Source organism: Stegostoma tigrinum, chromosome 12 (assembly GCF_030684315.1).
Source record: "Stegostoma tigrinum isolate sSteTig4 chromosome 12, sSteTig4.hap1, whole genome shotgun sequence".
Lineage (NCBI taxonomy): Eukaryota > Metazoa > Chordata > Chondrichthyes > Orectolobiformes > Stegostomatidae > Stegostoma > Stegostoma tigrinum.
In genome coordinates, this window is record NC_081365.1 from 7,700,999 (window position 1) to 7,718,885 (window position 17,887).

General features: G+C 43.5%; 1 protein-coding gene across 1 annotated transcript; it reads right to left on the bottom strand.

The window, feature by feature from the left end:
• Nucleotides 1-15,321, bottom strand: hspa13 (heat shock protein 70 family, member 13). The gene is made up of 5 exons (XM_048540786.2): nucleotides 15,088-15,321; nucleotides 10,794-11,134; nucleotides 9,547-9,760; nucleotides 6,241-6,408; nucleotides 1-4,547 (listed from the first exon to the last, which is right to left on the bottom strand). The coding sequence occupies exons 1-5, from the start codon at nucleotides 15,110-15,112 to the stop codon at nucleotides 3,967-3,969; spliced, it is 1,329 nt and encodes a 442-aa protein (XP_048396743.1). The 5' UTR covers nucleotides 15,113-15,321; the 3' UTR covers nucleotides 1-3,966.
• Nucleotides 15,322-17,887: the final 2,566 nt, after the last annotated feature.

Here is a 17,887-nt window from a genome sequence, read left to right on the forward strand (position 1 = left end):
TTTTAATTTATTCTTCAGTCAAGGCTTCAGAAACGTACAAAGGCAATACTAGTAATCGTACAAAGTACAATAAATTAAACCTTACAGTATTTTCTCATACAGATACTGTATAACATGTTCCAGACAACTGGAGGAACCTCAGATCTTGATCAAATCAGCTTCTAGGTGCTTGGGTCTTTGTAACTAATTTCAACCCTGTAGATGCCTTGAAGTGGTGGTTGTGAAGGCAGGACAGCTACTACACTTTGGCAGAAGATCAGCAGAAATTCCATCAGTGGAGAACTGGGTGGGCTGGCATTTTTGACCATACCAAGTTAACGTAAATTCCCAATATGTGAGGCCAAATAGCATCACATGCCCACAGGATGGAGACACACCAACTGAGCCTTCAGTAGGATACAGGACACTTGAATGACAATCAGCTGGGGAGGGGGTGGGGTAGAATGACAACAGTGGTCTTAATTCTTCCCACAGGGCTAGACCACTCCAATGGACTGTATTCACTAAAGCGAAACAGAGGAAAAAAATTTATAAAACATACAAAAGACACTGCTTCCTTAGATGTAGGACAATGTTGACGTTACCCACCACAACTGCTGGTGAGGGGAATCTGGAAAGGCAAAGCAGGGAGTGGGAGGAGGAGGAAATCAAATGTCACTGAGATTTCACTGAATGATAAATTACACTTTCCAGAACTTACTTAAAGTGTGAACTAGGATTTCGAAATAGAATTGCTGGAATCATCCGTCTGGAAAGCATGGTGGAAGCAGATACAAGAGAAACTTTCGATAAAAGAAAGATTAGAAAAACACTAGAGGGCAAAACAAACATCTGCAGGGCTAGGAGGGAAGGAGTGCAACTAATTAAACAATTCTTTCAAAAAGAGTCGACATGGACTTGATGGGCTGAATGGCCTCATTCACTGCTGCACAATTCGATGTAAAATACTATTACTTCACAAGGTGGCTTTAATGGAGGCAGTACTTCATTCTCTTCAACAGCAATAAACACAAATGAGGGATTCAGGAGAAAACTTCTTTCAGCAGAATGGCAAGAATGTGGAATTTGTTACCACTTGAGGCTGATTGGCCAAGTGGCCACTTTCTGGGCCCAGTTATTGTGGAATTGTGATGATTACAGAATCAACACTTGGAGGCCTCGGGAGGGAACAGGTTCTCCTGTGAAGATTGGCACCGGAACAAAACTGAAATTTATTCTCATCCCTTTGCAGCTGTGGAACACCTTAAATGATCAAATTAAATTGTTTTAAGTGAAGCAACACTCCAAACCCTGAACAATAAGAGCCCCAAAACATTTCTCTCAGCCTTAGCGTTGTTAAAATTTTTGAAGAAATATTCATGAATGCAAACATATTACAAAAGGACACAGCTCCTACCTCCTGTTATTGCTATAATCACATTACGTTGTGTGGTATCAACTTGTACAACTAGATGTCATGTCAAACATCAAGATGTCATGGCCAGAGTGTAGACTGGAATTCAGCGAGCAGGAAGACCAGTTACAGCAATGGTACACATCTCTCAACGGGGCTTTGAGAGTTTCTCCCCCTCCTTCTTGGTCTGTCTCTCTCCCCTCCTGGTGCCTGCTGTTCCACGATTTTCCAAGTACTGAGGACCACGGACAGACAGTGAGGACAGACAGAGATTACAGCGAGGTGTGAAAGATAATTACACAGAGACGAGTGCGCAAGAGGTTTCCAAAACAAATGCCGTGTGGCAAGCAGTAACTGCATTTAGAGTTAGTCCTGTACCGTTTGCCTCAGAAGCAGACTAGAATATTGTGGGGTGTATATGCACAGGCATATGCTTTGAACCTAGTATCTCTATCACCTAGAAAGAGAAGGGCAGAAGATGCATAGGGAACAATCACATCATTCCAACTTGGAACTTCATTCACCATTACTTCACTGTACCAGTTCAAAATTCTTCAACTCCCCTCCTAACAGCACTTACAGCAGACAGACTGCAGCAGTCAAGAAAGCAGCTCACCTGCATCTTCTCAAGAGCAACTATAAACAGGGAATAAATGCTGGCCAAACAGACAAGCCCACATTCCACAAATGATTTTTTTTTAAAAAGTGATTTTTCATCATGTTATTTATACTTACTTAACCGACAAGAACATCATCTCTATTTTGTAAAATTTTACAAAGCATAACCCATTCTCAAGCCTTTTCCCCAGCCCTGCTCAACAGCAACTGTGGCTCCCAGCTGCAGACAGCGCTTCTGAATGTCAAAGTGTTGCTGTGACACAATAACCCCACAGATATCCCGGATCTGTGAAAACTACATTCCTACCAATGTGAACAAAGCAGATTAGGGAATATGATGGAATAATCTCCACTTGTCTGAAAGTGTGCAGTTGCATACTGAAGTAACTAGCTACCATCCAGGGCAAAGCAGTTTCATTGATTAACAGCCTATACACCACTCGAGATAACTGCTCCCTCCACCATCATCTACAAAGTGCATTTTACCAACTTGCTCGGGCAAATAGGAACACTACCACATGCAAATTATCTTCCCTAACAAACACATCAAGGGTTGGGACTATATCACCGTCTCTTCACTGGTAACAGGTCAAAATCCTTTGAAATTCTCACCCAAAGGGCAATGTGTATTTGCTTACTCACAAGAACTGCAATGGATCAAATAGCCAGCTTACCACCATGAGGGTAATTAGGGACGGACAATAAATACTGAGCTCCCAGTTATAGTCACATTCCAAGAATAAATTAAAACAAAATATCTAAGCATGACTGCCCTAGACTGACTATCCCAGAGCAGAACACAGGGGATAATTTATTAAATGTTTACCCATTGCAATGATTTTCTGAAGCAGATCTGCACCAAAGACAAAAATGGTCTTCAATTCAGGTTTGATTCATAAAGACAATTTGCTTTGTGTATAAAATTTTAAGAATATATATAAATATATATTTAATAAAATCAATTTACCTTCACATTTCTTGATTACGGCACTGTTTTTAACAAGTAAAACAACACAAGTATAAAAATTATTTTTAAATAAACAAACCTTCTTTCAGGTAGAATCACTGATCTTTTGTTCCCACTTCCCCTGTCTGTTGGGTGAATCCTTAGAAGATGATCCTTTTTGGCCCTCTCAAAACTTCCACTCAGTTCCTTCATTAGCCAACTCACTGTCAATCTATTTACTGAACCTTCTTTCTTAAATCCTCTATCTTTTACTACCAACATTCCTCCCTCTTGCAGACATCTCCAATCAAGAAGCAACTTCCTGCTTCCGTACCCTCTCTGAAGGTTGCTCATTCTTTGACAGCCAGTTTAATAAATCTGTTGGCAGGTCAAGGTCAGCGCTGCTCTTCACCATGCATCCAGTGTCCAGAGCAGGGGCACACACAGCCAATCTTTTCCTGTCACCAGGACCGGTGGCAGTCGAGCCCAATTCTACGAGGAAGCTGAGATTGGTTCAGAACAGGAACAGCATGGGTAGTGGCAGAAGTCCAGGAGGGTCTCTTGGCTAGATGCCAGGGAATAGAATGAGTCAGTGTGATACAGGGAGTCATTAGTGAGAACAAAAGGGGAAATAAAAATGGTGCAAATCGTTAAAGGCTGCAAGGATTTCAACAGGCAGCAAAACCTGGTGACTAACCTAATAGTATGTGAACGCTGTCCTCGCATAAATAAGATCCAGTTCGATCATGAAGTGCTTCTTTTTCTAAAAAAAAGGAATGCGGAATGCAGAACTCCAAAGAGCTGAAAAAGCAAAACTCTCAAAATTTACAGTAATCAGCTTTGCGGAATGATTTAACAGAAGCTTGGGAGGGTCTTCTGCAGAGATGGGTTATTGTTTTAAAAATAACTGCTCACTCATCCACCTCCAATCCAGAGAGGGAGACAGAATAAAAAGTTGCCTTCCAATCCATTAGGACTAACATTGAGGGGGGAAAAAAAAGGAATCCATTTAGTTGAAGTTCACTTTCTGTAAATGCCTGTTGGGTATCTCCAGCGCACTGACCTGCAGCGGCCAAGAGCCACCCATGATCCCTGCCTGTAAGGCAACACCAATCACCACCGCCAGGTCTGGGTCCACTGAAGTGTTTGGCTCCTTGCCAAAGAACTCACGGATGACCTGGCGTATCCGCGGGATACGGGTGGAGCCACCAACTAGGACAATCTCGTCCACCTCGTACCGGCCCAAGTGACCACGGGACAGCACGTCCTCCACTGGGTCCAGGATCTTCTTGAACAGGTCCTGGTTCAGTGCTTCAAACAGGTCCCTGGTCACCGTTTCTTCGAACAAAACTTTACTGCTGCCACCTCCAGGCTCACCTCCTGCCTCACGGGACCCTGGCAGTGACAGTGGTACCCGGATCAGCACTGAGTCGTACAGGGTCAGGTTTAGTTTAGCCGCTTCAACAGCCTGGCGCAGATGGTGCACATCTTGCTTGTCAGTTGGCACAGTACCATATCTCTGATGTATCTGGTTAAACAGGAACTGCAGCAACCTCTGATTGAAATCTTGGCCGCCCAACTGGTTATTACCTGCAAGAATATATGAAGGAAATCACAACTTTGGACAGATGAGAATCTTAATATCACTATGCAAGGGCAGCCAGCCCACTGTGCCTGTGCTATCTTCAATAGATGTTTTGATGGCCAGCTATCACGTTCCGCTCACAACTCTTTTTCCATAATCCTAAAATTTAACATAAAACAAAACTTTATCCTGTACTTAACCCCATGTTGTATTTGTCCTGTGAGTGTTTCAAGGAGACAGTATGAACAGAGCTTTTCTTTTGGCTTAAAAGAGTTCAAGAAACTTAACTCTGTATCTCACACTGTGCTGTCTCTGTCCTCGGCATGTTTGATAGGGACAATCCCATTATCACCAGTGCAGAGTTTGCTCTACTTTCAGTTTAAAACAGCAGAGGGAGCTTTAAGCTTACCTTCAAATGTTAAAAGAATGAATATTTACACTGTATTTAGCACAGCGCTGTACACATCCTAGTTTTTCTTCTTGAGGAAAGAGAAAGGCTATGGGTCATGTAACAGCTCTGTATCCCAGTTGTCTCTGAAACTGAACTGACTATTCATCTTCATATTCATTGATGTGACCTAGTTGCAGATGGCATTGGTGCTGATGATATTAGGAACAGAACTGGAAGCAGTCCATTCCACTATATGAGCATCCTTCATCCTAAGAAGAAGCAAATGCTTGGGCTGGTGTTTTGCCTATTATTACACAGGGACTGGAAAATAGAATAGAATCACTATTGTGTGGAAACAGGCCCTTTGGCCCAACAAGTCCACACTGATCCTTGGAGCATCCCACCCCTATAACCCACCTAATCTACACACCCCTGAACACTGCGGGTAATTTGGCATGGCCAATCCACATAACCTGCACATCTTTGGACTGTGGGAGGAAACCGGAGCTCCCGGAGGAAACCCACGCAGACACGGGGAGAATGTGCAAACTCCATGCAGACAGTCACCCAAGGGTGGAATGGAACCTGGGTCCCTGGTGATGTGAGGCAGCAGTGCTGGCCACTGAGCCACTGTGCTGGAGGAGATGATTCCTACCTCTAAGTTAATGGCTGATTTGTATCCTAAATCACCTACTTTTAATTTTTTTTAAGCAGTTATTAACCCTGCTTTCACACTTCCGTCCACATGCTGGAAGGACGGCAAGTTATTGATGAAGCAGCTTAAGAGATACTAGGACACCAGAGTGAGGAATTCCTGCAGAAATGTCCTGAGATGACTGATCATTAGCATCTTCCTTTGTCTTCTCCCGTTCTAAGGTTTTGTCTCCTTACTCTAGAATTCCTAACTCCTGCACGTTGTAGATGCCCAATCACTGAGCATGCTCAGAACAGAAATGATTGCTTACTTCCCTGATTGACCAAAAGACAATCAGGCGATCATGCAGGATGGTTCAGTTAAAAGCAGGATCAAAGGGCTGACTGGTCTTCCAATTCCTATTTTACGCACTGATTTTCCCAATAAGCACAAAAGGTTTGTCCCTATTTCCTCGATAAATTCAGATCAAACTCAACCCTTAACATTTCAGGTTTGACGAAATACAAATCCCATTCATTTAATTTCTCCTCAGAATCTTACCCCAGGACCTAGATCAAACTCTACTTCAAATCTATGCCGTATCCCTACCAAGGTCAGCATATCCCTCCTGAAATTAAAATGTGACAATGACCATATGGCATGGTTCCTTTACCTGCCATTGCTCTGGTGAGGAACATTCCACCCTGTTTGTTCAGCAGGGATACGTCCAAGGTGCCACCCCCCAAGTCCACCACCAGCACATTGAAAACATCCACCTTGTGAAGGCCATACGCCATGGCCGCTGCAGTCGGCTCATTTATCACCCGCAGAATATCCAGTCCTATCACACAAACAAAAAAAGTCTCACTCAACTGGTTAACAGCGCTCTGGGCGCTAAGTGTGATATCAACAATGTGCCACTTTCAGGGAGAAAATTAGAACACAAAGCATTTTCAAAAGGAAGCCCTGGTGGAATTTACCATCCCGATTCCAAACTCCCAACTTGCCCCCAGAAACCCGCAACCCACCAATGATCCCCCCCCCACCAGCTCAACCCAACCAAGAGAAATCAACATGTTGATTACAATCAAAGGAGATACAGTACAAATGGATGCTAAAGGGATAACTGGGTGAACTAATGACTAATGATTATGAGAAGGTGGCAGGCCAAAGAGATACGTGAAGGCGGCCTGACTGAGGAATACGAGGCAATGGCTAAAGCAGAGGCACAAACGGAGTTGACAAGATTGAGGTGTACGCAGAAGCATTGGGGTAAAGTGATAGGACAATGTGGTGGGATAGAAGGAAAGAGGTAGTGAAGGGATAAAACGCCACATGGAGGTAGCATGGCTGATGGAGTAAAGTGATAGGAGGAGCCTATGGAGTAATGAGATTGGAGGAGCTTGTGGGATAAAGAGGTATGAGCCAGTAAAGGGGATAGAGGGACACAGGTGGTTCCAGGATTGAAGGATATGCAAAAGCAGTAGGATAAAAGGGGTAGGAGGAGGTTGTGGGAAAGACTTCATTCAGGAGGCTGTGTACGAGGCAGAGAAGAAATAGAGATATATGAGGTGGTGGCAGGTGAGATAATGTGAGCAACAGATTGTTGGGAATGAGGAATAAGGAAAAATGATGATAGGAAGCACTTAAGAATGTGGCAAGAAGATAGGTAACTTGTGTTGATCTGTGGAAAAGGAAATTGAACTTTTTTCCTGTTCCAAACACACAATGCTCACCACAAATCCTTTCCTCAATTCACTTCTGTAGCAGGGACGGGTGCTGTTCACAGACAAATCCAGAAATTGTCACAGTGAAATCGCCTTGTGTATTATGGTCATAACCTCTCCTCCTTCATTACTACATAACGCATTACTCACCTCATGACAGTGAGCTGTCCAAGAGGAGGATTAATCTCTATATCTGCATTTACTGTACCCATCTAGACAGATGCACACATAAAAGCATCAAATGCATCCTCCTGAAAGCACTGAACCAGCGACATCGGAGGCTTCATCTCCCATGCAGGTCTGAGTACCGTTCAGGCAAAAAGATGAGTCATCACTGACTGCAAGGTTGACATATGATACGACTTCAGGTTGTCACGAACCCATTTCTGGGGGAATGGAACTTTGCGGAACAAAGCTGCCTGAAGTTTGACAGTAAATGCCACAGAGTCGATGATGTTTTTGCTGTATGAGGAGTATGGAATATACTGAATGGATGTAAGTAAAGACACAAATGAAAGGTTAGACAGTCTAACTCTACAGTTTAAGCAATTTCAGAGAGCAAGTCAGTCTATTTGCCCCTGGCAGTGTTTGATGTTGATTGATTCACATTTCCTACTTTGACAAACACAGTGATTATTGAAAGGAGTTGATGTCAGGACTGTTTGTCTGTAAATAATGAAGAGAACCTGAGAAATAGCTAACATTGCCTCACCATTGAATCCAAGTTCTGATCAAATCAATAAATCACAAAACCAATTTCAGCTTGGCTTACTGAGCATAACAAATCAGCATTTATGGTTTGAAGCACTGCTGAAGGACCTTTTTATTAAATTCAGTGGGTGTGGGTGCCCTTGGCTGGCCCAGCATTTATTGTCCAGCAAGTGGGCAATATTGTTCAGAAGGTTTGGGGGCTATCACTATGGAGGTGGTGCTGTGTAACTAAATGTGGATAAACCACACGGATCAGGTGGACTGCACCCCAGAGTTCCGAAGGAGATAGCGGAGGAGATTGTGGAGGCATTGGTGGTAATCTTTTAGGAATCACTGCAGTCAGGGAGGAAAAATTACTGATGTAACACTCCTGTTTCAGAAGGGAGGAAGGCAGAAGACAGAAAACCATAAATTGGTTAGCCTGGTATCGGTAATGAGGGAGATTTTAGAGTCAATAATTAAAAATGAGATTGCGGAGTATTTGGAAGTGTGTGCATAAATACGGCTGAATCAGCAAGACTTCACTGTCCAACAAATCTGTTAAAATTCTTTGAGGAGTTAACAAGCAATTTAGACAAAGGAGAACCAGTGGATGTCATCAATTTGGATTTCCAGAAGGCCTTCGATGTTACACATAAAGCTGCTAAATAAGAGGTCATGAGAGTGGACAGAGAAGTGGTAAATGGAATAATATATAGGAAAGTGTGAGGCTTTGCACTTTGGTTGGAAGACTAATGGTGCAAGCAGTTTTTTAAAAATGGTGAAAGGCTTTGGAAATCTAAAGCACAAAGGGACTTAGGAGTCCCCATACAGGATTGTCTTAAGTTTAGCATGCAGGTTCAGTTGGCAGTTAGAAAGACAAATATAATGTTACCTTTCATTTCAACAGGACTAGAATTCAAGAGCAGAGATGTACTGCTGAGGCTATAAAATGCTCTGGTCAAACCACATTTGGAATATGTGAGCAGTTTTAAGCCCTGTATCGAAGGAAGGATGTGCTGGCCTTGGAGGGGCTCCAGAGGAGGTTTACAGATATGATCCAAGGCTTTTCATACAAAGAGTGGTTGAGGACCCTGTGTCTGTACTTAATGCAGTTTAGAGGATAAGGGGAATCTTACAGAATGCAGAGAAGCCTGGACATACTGGGCATGGAGAAAATGTTTCCACTATTAGGAGGGATCAGGACCCAATTCTGCTCCTATAAATGAGTACAGGGCTGTCATTGTAGCGTTTGAGGTTGAAGTGAGGTTATTCCACTGCAGATTTAAGCATATCATTCAAAGTGACATTCCCAGTACAGCTCTGATTGATTGCTGCACGACAGGTGATGTGATTTTTCACTGAGAGTTTACGTAGTGGACCCATCTTTACTTTGTGGGGGGAAGACATTGGATCCTATAGTTTCGAATTCACAAAAGGGAATTTCCTACAGAGCCTTGAACATGAATTGGGTGAAGGTGTCTATCGTTGATGAAGGTTAGTAAGCAGGTTGCCACCATAAAGTCAGAAAGCGCTGCCCATCGCCTCCGCTCCCAGCTTACCCGCTAGCTGTGCAGCTTTCACCGTGTAGTTCCTCTGCCTCTCATCAAACTCTGCTGGTACTGAGATGACAGCTTTGCTCACTGGTACCCCCAGATAGCCCTCTGCCATCTTCTTCAGTTCAAACAGCAACCGAGAGCCGATGTACTCAGGTGTGATGCTCAGCGATTCGTTAGCAGTAATTGAGAACTCAGCATTCCCCTTATTGTAGAGGATCTGTAAAACAAAGGTATACAAGCCATGCAATACCCACAGACAGTAAGAATACCAAGATACTCCTTGCACGATATTCTTAATTCAACCGCTAAAAATTTCTATACTATTGCCACATGAAGTACATAAACCTCTAAGAGAAGGCATGGTAATGGTTGACTGCAAATTAATACCTCCACAAAATATAATACACTAGTGCCAGTATTCTGTCTTTGAGCAGCAGGACAAGCTGTAAGACGTGCGCATACAACAGTCTCTCAGTTTAACTATGTAGTCTCATGTTCCAAAAAAAAAATCAACCCACCACCAAGTTGCATTCATCGTTATTCAGCAGAAGCATACCTACCACACTCTACGAATTGATAAATGACAGGACGAGTAGTTTAGTTCAAGGCAGAAACAGACTTGTCCCAACCAGCACTGTACCACAATAATATAGTGACAGGCCTGCCCACACCAGTACCATAACCCAACGTTATATGACAATTGGCCGGCTTCCACTGGGTCTGTACTCCAGTGATACACAGCGACAGACCTGGCCCCACCAGTAATATTCTCTAGCCTTATAGTGACAGGCCTGTCTGCAATAGTGACAGATCTGTCCCTACCATTTCTGAACTCATGTTATATAGTGACAGGCCTGACCATCTCAAATAAAGCAACTGCTACTGCAAAAGTTTTTAATCCTTCACTCTATTAAAATATTTATCATTTTAAATATCACTGTCAAATTTAATTTGCCTGTCCTCGTTCTTTATTCCAAAATGATTCACTTCACATTTCTCGGTTGTGAGTTTAAACACAGATGTCTTACAAGTCTACATCCTCCTGAAGCTTCTTCTGAACTATTTCTGTTCCAATTTGAATAATCCCATTTTCTCTGCATTCCTAAATCCTGAGATTCTCCGATGCCCTTCTGGTAAATCTATTTGCATATCTTTCCAAGTCATTTTCCAATCCTACCTGCTCACCCTCCCAAAAGATATGCCTGTGTCCAAAAACTGAAATTAATGATTAACAAGAGCTGTGTTGTTACCTTAAACTGGTAGCGGCTGCTTTCGGCTCTGAGCTCCTCTGGCGTGAACTGCTTCCCTATGAAGCGTTTGGCATCGTACACAGTGTTCAGTGGGTTGGCATCTGCAAGTTCCTGCGCATCGTACCCGACCAGTACCTCTTGGTTGGTGAACAACACCATGCTAGGCAGGCTCTTCCGCCCAGCCTTGTCCGCAATCACCTCCACATTGCCAGTGCCCGGGTGGAACACACCAACTGAGCAGTAGGTGGTGCCAAGATCCACGCCGATCACCTTTGGTTTGGGTGGGGGAAGGTACTGCTGAGCCAAATACCCAGCCAGCAGGAGGGCCAGAATCGAGGAGCCTGTGGAAACACAACAACCCAAGTGAGAGATTGCTTCATACCACCATACAGGACAAAGCTTGAGGGAAGCACCTGTCTTTTCCATCAGTTATTTTCCTACTCGCTTAGCGGGAATGCCACAGAAACCGATCTGTCAATGTAAAAGCTACATGGATAATACTCTCCCTCTTAGGTCAGACGGTTCTACGTTTATGCCCTGCTCCACAGTCTTGTCCACAAAATCTAGATCAACACTCCAGTGCCATACTGTGTGGATGCTGCACTGACAGAGGCCATCTCGCTCCAAAGGGGCATGAAACTTAGATCCCTCCTGCCTTTTCAGCTGAATGCTAAAGTTTCCATGCTACATTTGCAATCAAAGTAGGAGAATCCTCCCAGCTACCCTGGTCAATATTTTTTAAAAAAAACTGGTCATCTCATTGTTAGTTGCAGCTAGAACCTTGCAAGTAAGGAACTGGTCCACCTGGTAAATGTACAAAGCATAACTGCAGGAACTAGTTTGGCTGTGATCCTTCGGAGTCAGCCACAGCAGTTCCATCTGTATCAGATACATGGGAACAACACCACCTTCAAGCTCCCCTCCAAGCAATTCACCATCCTGATTCAGAAAAATATCACTCTTCCTTCACCATTCCTGGGTCAAAATCCTGGAATTTCCTCCTTAATTGCATCATAGGTCTAGCTACAGCACATGAACTGCAGAAGTTCAAGAAGGAAGCTGACTATCACCTTCCTGTAAAAGCACATCTTTTTAGTCCTTTCACGATCTGCACAATTCTCACATTGATGAAAGAGGTCATCAACAATATTATTAAAGTGGCATTTACATAGTATTAATCAGCTCACTGACACTCAAGTTTGGTTGCTGACAGAGCCACTTGGTCCTTGACCCAATTAAAGGCTCGGTTCAAACATGGTCAAAGAGCTGGAATTACTGCCCCTAGTGTCAAGACAGCATTTGACCGAGTGCAACATCAAGAAGCCCTAATAAAATCAAAGCGCATAATAGTCAGGTGGAATGCCCTCCACCAGCTGGTGTCTTATTTTGTAGAAAGAAAGATGATTGTGGCGGAGGGACACAGATGACTGCCACAACTCTCCAAGTCTGCTTTGATACCACCTTGTGAAGCTGAATCACATCCACCTAGAAGGGCATTGGCAGAACTTCTTGCCAGTTAAGCTTTTCGCCAATTTAACTGCACCACAATCATTTCTAATGATACCAGGTTTTTGTTTGCAGGTTTGTTTTTTAAACTGAATCTAAATTTGAAGTACAGGAGGTTTGAAGCCTTGCCCCCCACACCCCCCTCCAAGGTAACAGTGGCACCACCTCTCTCTCTTCAATAGATACTGTTTGGCACAGTAAGCCATACTGATGTTCAATATCCTGTGCAGTGACACTGGTATGCAATTGAGTAACACACATTCTTGCAAGTTCAAGCTGAACCATCATTTTTTGTCTCTCACAAGCTTTTGTGCTTAATCAACAACCACCAGCCCTCCAGAAAACACCTCCGGTACCAAACACCTTGGATCTATCTTATCAATACAAAAACATATGTAATATTTGATTTGTTATCAGGAGCAAAGAATACAATTGCAAACACTCAGTGCAATTAAAAATACCATAACGTTCCGTGTCTGAATCACACAATGGTGCGTACTTAATGGCCTTTCAGTATGCATTATAACAACATCAACTCTTCTCTTGCTGAAGGTTCTAATAAACCAGTAGGCTTCATCCCTTTCCACAGCTAGCTGCCTTTCAGTCCTTCTCCCAAGTGGCTTCAATGTTTGTGTCAGCAGGTTATTTAACAGTGGGGGCATCACAGCTCAATCAGATGCACCACTCATCTAAGAATATATCTTCACAGATAAATAAATGGTATTTATTGAGTAGACAAGAGCAAACGATAGAAATAACAGACAAGGGAGCAAAATTAGGTCATTTAGTTTTATACATACATTTACATCTACATTGTACACTGAAATAAATATGACACATTTAAATAAACCCTAGCTGTATGATACAAATATCTCACTGAGATGCATTTATTGAAATCAGATATCGGCAAAGAATTACTGCTCCTGAAATACAAAGTTGCCAGCAGGATACTTAAGCGATAATGGGAACTGCAGATGCTGGAGAATCCAAGATAACAAAGCATGAAGCTGGATGAACACAGCAGGCCAAGCAGCATCTCAGGAGCACAAAAGCTGACGTTTCGGGCCTAGAGCCTTCATCAGAGGGATTAGCTCTGGTGAAGGGTCTAGGCCCGAAACATCAGCTTTTGCGCTCCTGCGATGCTGCTTGGCCTGCTGTGTTCATCCAGCTTCACATTTTGTTATCTTAGTAGGATACTTAAACCTGATGACAGACAAACAGACAGCATTATCTTGCTCTGTATATAGTGTCACTTTGGAAACATACGACAGACACTATATCATGCTCCATAAAAGTTGAAAGAGCTACACAGGTGACAGACATACAGAAACACACTTAAGAGATACAGTCAGACAAGCAGAATAGTCATCCACAGAAGGCCAGTTGGCTTACCATATTTATGCTGGTTATCCATAGCAGCAATTCAGCTAATCCTATACAATCCTACCATTGGCTTTCCTTTGCAGCCTCGTAACTTTTCCTATCCAGTTCCCTTTTTGAAAGGTACAATGGAATCTGCCTCCAGCAGCCTTCAACACAATTATTCCAGATCCTAACCACTTGTTGTTACTTAATGGTGTCTTTCTTTATGTCAGTTCCTGCTCTTTTAAGCCAATATCCTTTGGAATTTGATCCTTTTTCAAAAGGCAGCAGATTATCTCCACCTATTCCGTGCAAACCCCCTTCTGAACACCTCGATCCAATCCCCTCTCAACTGTCTCTTCTCCAAGGAAAACAGTCCCATGGTCTCCAAACTATCTTCATACTTCATTCCTGTAACATTCTACCACCAATGTCTTCATATTCTTCCTTAAATGTGGCTACCACAGATGATGGTGCGCACTGAAGAGTTGGGAGCCACGAAGCACATTGATAATATCCCATCTCTGAGTCAGAGGATCTGTCTTCAAGTCCTACCTCCAACAGAGGCGTGTCATGTTGTACCTGAAGAGGCTGATTTTCAAATTTTGTTTTAATTTTAAACCGAAGCTGTATTGTTTCGGAGGTGGTGTTACAATAGGGATACATGATGAAAATACCCGCAACATCAGCTTTTGTGCTCCTAAGATGTTGCTTGGCCTGCTGTGTTCATCCAGCTCTACACTTTGTTATTTCGGCTTCTCCAGCATCTGCAGTTCCTATTACCTCTCTTACACAATAGGGAATGTCATCGTTCGACAGGTAATGTTCCTGTACAGATAGATGACCAGTGTTCACAACAAGGGCTGTAGAGATCTATAAATCAGTGTTACAAAAGAATATATGATCACTGTAGACCACAGTGGCCGTTACATTCTCTAGACTAGTGTTACTACAGTGATACACAATTAATGCATATGATAGAGCTGTGTAGGTCTATACATCAGAGGCACCACAAGGATATATGATTAATATATATGATAGGGGATGTGAAGCTCTATAGGTTGGTGTCACCACTGGCATATGATTAATGTATATTATAAGGGCTATATAGCTTTGTAGATCAGTGTCACTATAAGTAACTATGATAGGGGGCCATACAGTTCTACAGATCAGAGGCACCATAAGGATATGTGATAGTGATAATAAGAACTGCGGATGCTGGAGAATCCAAGATAACAGAGTGTGAGGCTGGATGAACACAGCAGGCCAAGCAGCATCTCAGGAGTAGAAAAGCTGATGTTTTGGGCCTAGACCCTTCAGAGAGGGGGACGGGGAGAGGGTCTGTGCAGCTCGATAGATCGTGGTCACCATTAGACTATATGATTAATGTATACAATGCTCTATAGGATTCCATATGGACACTTACCCAGAATGGCCATCGCCCCAGCCATGGTCAGGGTTAGGCAGTTCGCTCCGGTCTCTGTTTGTCTCTCGCCGGTTTCTGAACCCGGAATCACTCTCTCTCCCCCGGTCCCACTGGCCTCACTCTCTTACCCCCGGTCTCTCCCTTCCCCCGGGTTTCTGATTCTCCTCCGATACCGCCGACACTCCACACTCCGCACCGCACGCCTCCGCTCCCACAAACGCTGACGATCCCTTAGTGACGCCCAACGGCCGCCGGGACTTGTAGTCTTCTTACCTTCCGGTTCCGCCTGTTCCCGAGACGTCGCCGGGGCTTTGTGGACTACAGATCCCGGCAGGCTCTGCGCCAAAGGGCGGCGCCAACAATTCGCAGAAGGCAAGAGCTGTCACCTCCCTGGCATAGAGGAATGAGAGCGCCACCATCAGATCGGAGGATGAAGATACGCGCCTGACCTAAATTCTCAACAAAGCTCTCACCATGTGATCACAGATAATAAAATGTGAGACTGGATGAACACAGCAGGCCCAGCAGCATCAAGCTTTTGTGCTCCTAAGATGCTGCTGGGCCTGCTGTGTTCATCCAGCCTCACATTTTATTATCTTGGATTCTCCAGCATCTGCAGTTCCCATTATCTCTGATACCATGTGATCACCTCAGGTTTTGACTGAGTCAGACATCTGTATATTTATCCACATTAATGTTGACTTAACTTATAAAGTTAAATGCAAAGTCACCCTAGGCTTTAATCACAAGGACATGAAACTTGTTAAAGGGGAGGCAGGGCTCAGAAAATAGCAAGTCAGAGTCAATACAGTGTGGAGTTGGAAGAACACAGGCAGCATCCAGGGAGCAGGAAAGTCAATGTTTTGGGTCCTGATATCCCCTTTTTGCCCTCCTGAATGCAATGTGAGAAAATGTGACGTGATGGGCTTTGCTAGGGAGATGCTAGGAAGACCCTCTGATGAAGGGTCTAGGCCCGAAACGTCAGCTTTTGTGCTCCTGAGATGCTGCTGGGCCTGCTGTGTTCATCCAGCCTCATGTTTCATTATCTAGAATAGAGATATAGGCTGTTTTCAAATTGGGGAAAGGCTTCTGGAATCTGAAGTACAAAGGGACGTGGCAGTTCAGTATTTTCTTAAGTTTCGGGGATCATCCGTGTGAATCTCTGCTGGACACGCTGCAGCACCAGTATGTCCTTCCTGAGGTGTGGGGCCCAAAATTGGACACAGTATTCTAAACGGGGCCTAACTAGAGCATTATAAAGTCTCAGAAGCACATCGCTGCTTTTATATTCCAACCCTCTTGAGATAAACGACAACATTACATTTGCTTTCTTAATCACGGACTCTACCTGCAAGTTAACCTTTAGAGAATCCTGGACCAACACTCCCAGATCCCTTTGTACTTCTGCTTTACGAATTTTCTCACCGTTTAGAAAATAGTCCATGCCTGTATTTTTTCCAAAGTGCAAAACCTCACATTTGCTCACATTGAATTTTATCAGCCGTTTCCTGGACCACTCTCCTAAACTGTCTAAATCTTTCTGCAGCTTCCCCACCTCCTCAGTACTACCTGCCTATCCACCTATCTTCGTATCATCGGCAAACTTCGCCAGAATGCCCCCAGTCCCTTCATCCAGATCGTTAATATATAAAGTGAACAGCTGCGGCCCCAACAGTGAACCCTGCGGGACACCACTCGTCACTGGTTGCCATTTTGAAAAAGAGCCTTTTATCCCAACTCTCAATCCTCAATCCAAGCCAGTAGCTCACCTCGAACGCCATGGGCCCTCACCTTACTCAGCAGCCTCCCGTGAGGCACCTTATCAAAGGCCTTTTGGAAGTCTAGATAGATAATATCCACTGGGTTTCCCTGGTCTAACCTACTTGTTATGTCTTCAAAGAATTCTAACAGGTTTGTCAGGCATGACCTCCCCTTATTAAGTCCATGCTGACTTGTTCTAACCCGACCCTGCACTTCCAAGTGTCAGGTTCATTTTCGGAGACCCTCACAGACTTGATGCAATAACAAGACACTGACCTGTTTAGAAAAACACAAATCCTTTTATTACCAAGCAAGTACAAACTGTGGAGAATCACTACTTAACCCGGCACAGAGTGCAGAGCCTCGCAAGTAATTCTCCCCGAGCAGCGGAGAGTCCCCATTTTTTATACTTTACCAAGTACATAATACATAAAACAATTTCATATCTCACAATGACATGATACATGAAACAATTATTACAACAGACAAAGACAGGATACCAAACAATTATTACATCAAGAACATAAAAGACCAGGATATGGTATCGATTGCTAGTGAAGTGGCTGCTAATGGCAGGGGGCGATTTCAAGTTGTTATCGGGACAGATTGTGATTTCAAGTTGTCGGTGTGTCTGGCTGGAACAAAGTCAGCGACAGAAGTTACATGCTTTAGAAGTCTCACATCTTTACAAATGTTCCCCACCGAACCCTATTTGAGACAGTTTAATTCTAACTTTATTCAGTCAGGAAGCTTAAGACAGTGTCTGCATACCGATGTGTGGGAAGACAAGGAGTTACAAAAGTTTTACACTGAATTCCTAGCTGGGCAGGAAGCTCCAGGGCAGTGCCTGCATACCTCCGTGCGGGTAGATAAAAGACTTTAATTTACAGAAGTATAGGAATCAAATGCAGATAAAAGACTTTATTCCATAGAAGTAAAGAAATCAATGGGATGTTATCACATTAACATCTCACAAGAATTTAGAAATCTCGTCCTTAACAATGGATTCTAGAATTTTACCAACTACTGCGGTTAGGCT

Bases quoted from the DNA above. Each gene is read 5' to 3' on its own strand.
- hspa13 (XM_048540786.2), bottom strand. From the start codon at position 15,112: ATGGCTGGGGCGATGGCCATTCTGG. The intron at 9,761-10,793 runs GTAACAACACAG...TTTGTTTTACAG, and splicing joins GCAGCCGCTACCAGTTTAAG to ATCCTCTACAATAAGGGGAA. The intron at 4,548-6,240 runs GTAAAGGAACCA...ATATTCTTGCAG, and splicing joins CCTCACCAGAGCAATGGCAG to GTAATAACCAGTTGGGCGGC.